The 7,406-nt window shown below is 49.1% G+C and overlaps 1 protein-coding gene across 1 annotated transcript; it reads right to left on the reverse strand.

The window, feature by feature from the left end:
- Positions 1-329: 329 nt before the first annotated feature.
- Positions 330-7,406, reverse strand: HEBP2 (heme binding protein 2). Its single transcript, XM_053664731.1, has 4 exons — positions 6,944-7,406; positions 6,180-6,315; positions 4,927-5,107; positions 330-1,247 (listed from the first exon to the last, which is right to left on the reverse strand). The coding sequence occupies exons 1-4, from the start codon at positions 7,070-7,072 to the stop codon at positions 1,049-1,051; spliced, it is 645 nt and encodes a 214-aa protein (XP_053520706.1). The 5' UTR covers positions 7,073-7,406; the 3' UTR covers positions 330-1,048.

Consider the following 7,406-nt stretch of genomic DNA (forward strand, 5'->3'; position numbering starts at 1 on the left):
TGGGGTGAAGGGATCATAAGCACCCTCTGGCCCCATCTTCTCGTTCATGGGATTCTCAGATCACCTAAGAGATCACGTGCTCCCGCTTCAACCACAGAATGCTGGAAACTGGAAGAAGTGTCTTCATGGGCAGCTCTAAGCATTGGAAAGTGACTGAGCCCCAACCTGCTTTTCTCCGCGACTCCTACAACCATCACCCTCTCGGAGCCCACAGCAAAGCCGATGCCCGTCCCCGCGGCAGGGTTCTAGTATCAGAAAGTGACCGTCTTCTCTGGTAGAGCGTTTTCCAGCAGAGATGAAAATCTCAACCTCCTCGATTTTGTGCTACCTGCTCTTTTATTAGTCAGTCATTTTTATACAACCTCCAGAAATACCACATGAAATTACTTAAAAATTCACTTATTTATACATTTTTAAAATATAAAAATGTATGTATTTTTATATTTTATACATGTTCAGGGAAAACACACCTTTACTGAATATCAAAATAGGATGGGAATTTCCTACTTATATAAATTTATTCTTTGTCAAAAAATATTATTGACACTTTTGGGTACCGTGAGAGCTCTTTTTGTGGGGGCAGCAGGCAGATGGGGAAGAGGACTCGACAGGCTGTAACTGTGGCTGCTAAAGGCATTTGGCCCCACCCCTCCAGGCCCGACAGCCTAGCAGTTCCACACGGGGAAACCTCTAGTGTTTTATTGATAACATCCGGAGGGGACAATGCCCAACTGACACAAACCCAAGTAGAAAAAGGCAACATGATTGTGATACAAGGAAAAAGGGGCAGTAACTTGACATTCCCCTGGAGCCTCATAGAACCAAAGACCACCAAGGTCATGACCAACGTACATGTTTACAAAAGATGGTCCCCTCTTATCTGTGTATCTCAATACAGCTTCAAGCATTAAAAAGGCACATTGGAAATAAGCTCCATTCATATTAGCACTCTCGGGGAGAAGATTCTAGGCCTACGTTTTACTTATAGGTGTGCTGCTGTTTGTATTAAACAGGTTAGCCCCTAGGGATGCTACTTTGCTTCATTTTCTCATTCATTTTCTTGGGATGGCTCATTTTTCTGAATCAACCACACTTCATTATTTCTATCAAGCAAATTGAAAGGGCTGTTGTAGCCTGCAGTGTAGTACACCTTTTCATCGAAAACTTTTCCTTCTTCCCTCAAAATGCTTGCTAACGTCAAAAGTTGTTCTTGATTCTTTTGGGCACTGGAAAATCCATTGAAAGACCTACAAAGGAGAATGTAAATAGCCATGAATGATATTAGTGCCAACGCCAATGTCAGTCTGAAAAGAAAAGCTGGAGCTGACACAGTGAAGCTGGAGAAAGCTCAGTTTCAGAGCTCCACCTGCTCAGCCCCCAAACCCACTCCGCCCCTGAACCCGCTCAGCCCTGAGCCGAGCACCGCCTTCCTCTGGTACCCAGTCTCCCTCCGTGTGACCTCAGAACACCAAGGGCCCAGCTGTTGGCAGGTAGATTTAGAATTTACACCATCTTGTCCTCTAACTCTGTGCTTCTCAGACTTTAATGTGCCTACGGATCCTGCTTGTGCGCAGGTTCAGGAAGTCTGGGGTGGAGCCTGAAAGTCTGCATTTCTGACAAGCTCCCAATAACGCCAATGCTGCTGGTCAGAGGACCACACTGAAACCTACTTCAAAGCCTCCCTCCCAGGGTTCCAATTTTCTATCAAACATTTTCTCTTTTTTCCCTTCCTTGAGCAAAGGATAGGCACTGATTTATGGATGAAAATTAATGTAGTTTTGACCCTATGAATTTACAGTCTAAAGCAAGAGTCAAACATCTTGGCAGCTCTCTCTATAACCCTAGAAGAGATTTAACAGAGACAGGATGGAAGTGCTTAGGAATGCTCAGGGTATGATTAAATCAAAAGCAGGAGTGTGGCCTCAGTCCGGTGTGGATGGAGGGTGGTTTTGCTGGGCAGAGAAAGGGGAGGGCTAAGAAAAAGAACAGAATTCCAAAAACACAACGCATTTTCACAGTGAGGCACAAAGTGAGTGCAGGGAGGGGTCAGGGTCAGAGGGACGAACGTTGTATAGCATCATCCTACGACCTTTGGGGACTCTTCTCTAAGTATCTCCAAAAAATGTTGAGCAGAAAAGTAACTTGGTCAGAGCTTGGTGAGATACACGGAAGCTCTGGAGATGGGGAAAGAAAGACAGTCAGTAGTTTCATATCAGCCATGACTGGTGTACTCAGTGGGTTGGGTGTCAGCCTGCAAATTCAAAGGTTACTCCTTCAATCCCTGGTCAGGGCACATGCCTGGGTTGAGGCAGCCAACTGATGTTTTCTCCCTCCCCTCCACTCTCTCTAAAAATAAATAAATAAAATCTATTTTTAAAAAGATTTAAATTAAAAGTGGGGGAAAAGAATAAAAATTTAAGCATAAATTTTAAAGTATAGAAATTAAAATATCCTGACATTAAATCATAACAGGGCACAGACTTAGCTGAGTTGCTGACATGTAAATGTGCTAGATTTGACTTTGAAGGTTAAGAATAAGAAACACTGAGAACCAAAAATATTCCCAGTGTGCCTTCTTTAGCCTAAGTTTAATTATCAAGAAGGATCAGTCCCACCCTTCAGATAAAGATATAAGCTCTCAAGGGTCCAGACCAGACCACATCTATTGTATTCCACAGTCTGTCGAGCATCTAGAATCATTCTTGGCATGTAGTCTTGTCGTTGAGTAAGTGTAGGACTAGCTCTGTAATTTTCAGCAAGTTGACTGATATCAATTGTGAACTACATGTTAAGAAATACTTTGTCTCCTCAATTTATTATTTTCTTAATAATAGCCAAAGCTTGGTGTGTTCTGCCAAAAGAGAATGTGTTTATGGATTCTATTTCTTCCTTGAAATCACATCTTGAAGCCCTAATTAGAGGTCACCTTCTGTTCTGTGAACACGTGTTGTTCTACAGTGATCTGTCCTTGCTTTCTTCAGTCACAAACACACTGAGTCTCCTCACACACACCTGCCGTGCTTGGAGCTGAAGGGGAGGGACAGTAATGTGCTGCTGTATTCTTGAGGAAGTTACTGGCTGTCAATAGGCCATTATAATTTAGAACAACAGAAGGACAGAGTGGTGACCTGATTGGAGAAACTGAGGGCGTTATCACAGATGAGGTGTCATTCTAAGTCCTACAGGATGAAAGCAGGCTCTCTAGAAAGAGAAGAGGAAGCTAGAACTGGGTGAAATATCATATTCATGTTCTAAGTATTTTATGTACATTAACTCATTCGATCATGGCAACCCTCTGAAACAGGCAGGTACTGTGATCATACACGTTCCCGATGTAGAGATTTCAGCAGGGAAAGTCTAGCAGCTCGCTTCGTGTCAGAGGCAAAGAGATGTGGAAGAATGCGTCCCGCTCAGCGAACTCCATGAAGCAGGGACGTTCAGAGGAACACAGCCAGTGGGGCAGACAGAGTTGGGCCACATCATAGCAGGTGTTGTGTACAATGTGAACGAGCCACCTGAACTTCACCCAGAAGCAAGAAGAAGCCGATAGTCTTCTTGCCATTTTTGTTGCCATTATACAGAAAGCACAGTTCCAGTGCAGGAAGAGAGGGAGGAAGAGACTGGGGGGCAGAGGGGAGTTGGGAGGCTACTGAAGTGGAACAGTCAGGATCTGAGATCAATAGACATGGGTATTGTGCCCATCACTGCGTAGACAAAGATGACTTCGGTGTGGTCCCCATAAGAGGAAGAAACACTGAGGTTGGAGGGAAGGGAACAGAATTACGATCATTTGAGGGCATGGGCGAGATCTGGAGACCAGCTGTCAGGGAACAATGTACTGACATGGCCCTAGAGATCTGTGCCAGGGAGGCCGATAGGCTGATGAGGCCCTTCACTGAGACAGATGCCGTATAACATCACCACCCATGTAAACGGGGAATGGGGGAAAGCTGTTGTGTTTGATCTCCACCCCTACCCCTCACGGAAATGCCCAACGAGTAGGGACGTCAGGTAGGAGACACTCAATATGAGAGTCATTGGAAACAGGTATTTGAAGCATTGTGAACAGATCCCCTGGAGCCAGTCTGCTAGGACGTGAGGGCAGATAACAGGCATCAACAGGGATTGCTGGGAGGAGGAGCTGGGGAGGAGGAGAGGAACGATGAGAGGGTCACAGGATGGACAGGTGTCAGGGGACAGATTGGGCCACACACAAAGGCCGCAGGGGCCCCTGGGAAGGGACTGTTCTGTAACAAACCAAGTGTACTGTGGACAGTGACAAGAGCATTCCACAGAGACGGTGTTGCTGTGCCTGGCTGTGGTGGTTTAGGAGTGCATAGGAGGTGAGGCAGCAGAGACAGATTCCTGTTACAGGTGGGTGGCGACTGGGAGGGAGAGAAAGGGAGTAATAAAGGGAGCCCGGTATGAGACTATTATTATCATGTACTGTGTGTGTTTTCAGTTTCTACAGAGAATTTAATATAAGGAATCAGGGAAACAGGTATTAGAAGTCTGAAAAAGTAAAAAGAAACCAGCAATAACTTCTGGAAGCAGCAGCCATTCCTTGGGCCGGGGAACAAAAGGGATGAGTTTGAGGTTATGACACCTAGAAGTTGGAAGTTAAGGTGCTTCTGTTCAGGCTTACTAGATGGTGGTAAGAACAGTCTTAGGCTTTGGGGGCCAGTAATTTGCATTGTGTCTGATTTGTAGAAGACATGCAACAGACTGCATTAAATGAATCCATTGTGTCCCAACAGACCCTTGGTAACATACAAAACTAAGCCATTAGGAAAATGCTGCAAAGTGCATTAGATGTCTTTGCACGGAGCAGTGAAAAGCCTACTGAAATTGCATAGGAGCGAAATACCGAGCGCAGGCCAGTGAAACGCGAGCAGTTGGCGGGACTATCAGTTGTCCACCACTTACCGTACAAACACGGTCATCTCGGCTCTGTCTTCAATGAAGACATCGGACTCCAGGGGCCTGGGCGGATCAGGTTGCTGCTCATCAGGCAGGCCCAGGGAAATGGTAACAGTAGACGCACTGAAAGGGCCTGACCCCGGCTCCACGTAGCTCACCACTGGGGCCGTCGTCTTTATTTTCATCTCTGCGCCACAAAAATATTTTTTAAGGACACAGGAGACCGTGAAAGCAAATGTAGGGTGTTGATCACCACTTTTAACCCCACCTATTATTTCAGGATCTGTGTTTCATGATTTACTTTATGCTATTGGCATAAACACAGGGAGGGGCAAAAGTAGGTTTACAGTTGTGAGTATGCAAAATGGACTTTATTTTTGTATGATCATTTACTTTTTAAAGATTTTATTGATTTATTTTTAGGTAGAGGGGAAAGGAGGGAGAAGAGAGAGAGAGAAACATCAATGTGTGGTTGCCTCTTACACACCCCACACTGGGGGACCTGGCCTGCAACCCAGGCATGTGCCCTGACTGGGAATCGAATCGGAGACCCTTTGGTTCACAGGTTGGCACTCAGTCCACTGAGCCACACCAGCCAGGGCTCATTTATTAATTATTGTATTATTTTCCATATGAACAACTGTAAACCTACTTTTGCCCCACCCCGTATTTACCTTTTAGATGATTTTCATCTTTAAAAATAAGGCCAAAATGACTCAATTATCCACTGCCCATATTAAACACTTAATTTTTCTGGTTACTAAATTCTAAAGTGTTAGGGATAGCAGGGAAGATCAGAAATCCCATAATCCAGTCCATCCGTTATTTTCACAACTCAGAAACTGAATCCCACTGGCAAAACCACCTTCTAGAATATAAATGCACCAGAGCCAGAACCAGAACTGAGGACTTGAGACTCTGGATCCCGTGATCTCTGTGCCCACCTGCCTCCTGGTGTCTCTCGCCCCAAAGGTGTCCGAATAATCCAGAAGCACCGCCATACAGAGGCCTGAACACTAGTTACAGAGGCCCCCCATCCAGCAGAAACACAGTCCGGGAGCAGAGGCTGAACCCGCCCCCCCCCCCTCCCCTGGACCCTGCAAAGGATCCTGAGCAGAATCTGCATCTTCAAACACCGACTCTTCGTTGATCCGGTTATTTTTCTATTCTAGAGGATATTTCTTTAATAAGCTAAAACTCAAGAATAAGTCAGGGGGCTCAACCATGATCTCTACAATTACAGAGTAAATCGCCTTCACCTTTCTCGTTTTTGCCTTCAACGTAGCTGTTGAGCCTGGCGAACCCGGTCTGGATGGCGGAGTCCCAGTCCATGGACTCCACGCAGGTGCTGACCCACTTGGCCGGTCCGTAGTGTCGGGTCTCATAGCTCCCGGGCTGAAGTGGACAGAAAACGCGGGGGAAGCGCTGCTAACGAGGCAGGACGCGAGGTGCACCAGTTCGGGTGCCTTGACTGCGGGTCCGCAGGGGACGTCCTGCCCAGGGGCTGCGCCCCGCTTGGGTCCGGCCCCAGGTTCTGGCTCCTCAGTGCCGGGCGGGGTCCCGGCCCGAGCCGCCCCACCCTGCGCGCCTGTGGCTCTGGGACCTCCCCAGCCCCGGCCCCAGGTGTGGGGCTGCAGGGCGGCCGGGGAGGGGGTATGGGGGGGGGCGTTGATGGTGAGGTAGGGATGGGGGGCGAGGAATCCCCCCAATTCTTGTTGAGAAAAAGCTTCTGTTACGTCCCCCCCACCCTGAGGGTCCACCGCGCGTCCCGGGACCAGATCGATGCCACCACCCTACCCCACCGCCCACCCTTGGCAAAGAAAAGAAATTGAGATGTGGCGGGCACCTGGGGTTATGGCTAACCGACGGAATTTTCCCGTTTTTGTAGGAATGGAGCTCAGACCATTTTAAAACTGTACTTTTCACTGAAATCTGCGGGACCCCCGGCCTCACTCCAAAGCCTCCCGAAGAAGGCCTCCCCCCACCGCGGCCCACACCCTTCGCGCCCGCGGGAGGCTCCTACCTCGGCGCCTGCATCCTCGGGGACCTTCCAGTCCGGCATCTCCACCGCTTGGGCCGCCGCAGTCTCGGGCTCGGGCTCTGGCTCTGGCACCTCGGCCATGGGCACCTCGGCCACGGGCACCTCGGCCATGGGCAGCGCCGGCGATCCAGGGAAGACCCTGGCGATCCGCCTCGGGAAGGTCGCACCCGGGCCACTAGTGGCCTCCCTGCCGGCGTCTGCGCGCCCTGCGGCGCGCTGAGGTCCCCGAGTCCCCGCCCCGGTTTTGCCCAGTGCGGGCCAGCGGCCCCTCGTCCCTCTCCCCCGCAGTGCGGGTGTAGGGGACACTGCCTGGCCCTGAGCGGAAGGAGGGGCTGTGACCCAGAGGGACCCTGATCCCAACCTCTGGGTCCCCTCTGCAGGGGTGAGAGCGGGGGACTGGATTGCAGGGCCCGCTTGGGTTCGGATTTCTTTGGCGGCCCCTCCC

This window comes from Artibeus jamaicensis, unplaced genomic scaffold (assembly GCF_021234435.1).
Source record: "Artibeus jamaicensis isolate MK-2021 breed Jamaican fruit bat unplaced genomic scaffold, CSHL_Jam_final contig_387, whole genome shotgun sequence".
Taxonomy (NCBI): domain Eukaryota; kingdom Metazoa; phylum Chordata; class Mammalia; order Chiroptera; family Phyllostomidae; genus Artibeus; species Artibeus jamaicensis.

Excerpts from the sequence above, each read along its gene's own strand:
- HEBP2 (XM_053664731.1), bottom strand. The coding sequence starts at position 7,072 with ATGGCCGAGGTGCCCGTGGCCGAGGTGCCCATGGCCGAGGTGCCAGAG. Across the intron at positions 6,316-6,943 it reads CCGAGGATGCAGGCGCCGAG|CCCGGGAGCTATGAGACCCG; the intron begins GTAGGAGCCTCC and ends TGTCCACTTCAG. Across the intron at positions 1,248-4,926 it reads GAGATGACCGTGTTTGTACG|GTCTTTCAATGGATTTTCCA; the intron begins GTAAGTGGTGGA and ends TCTCCTTTGTAG.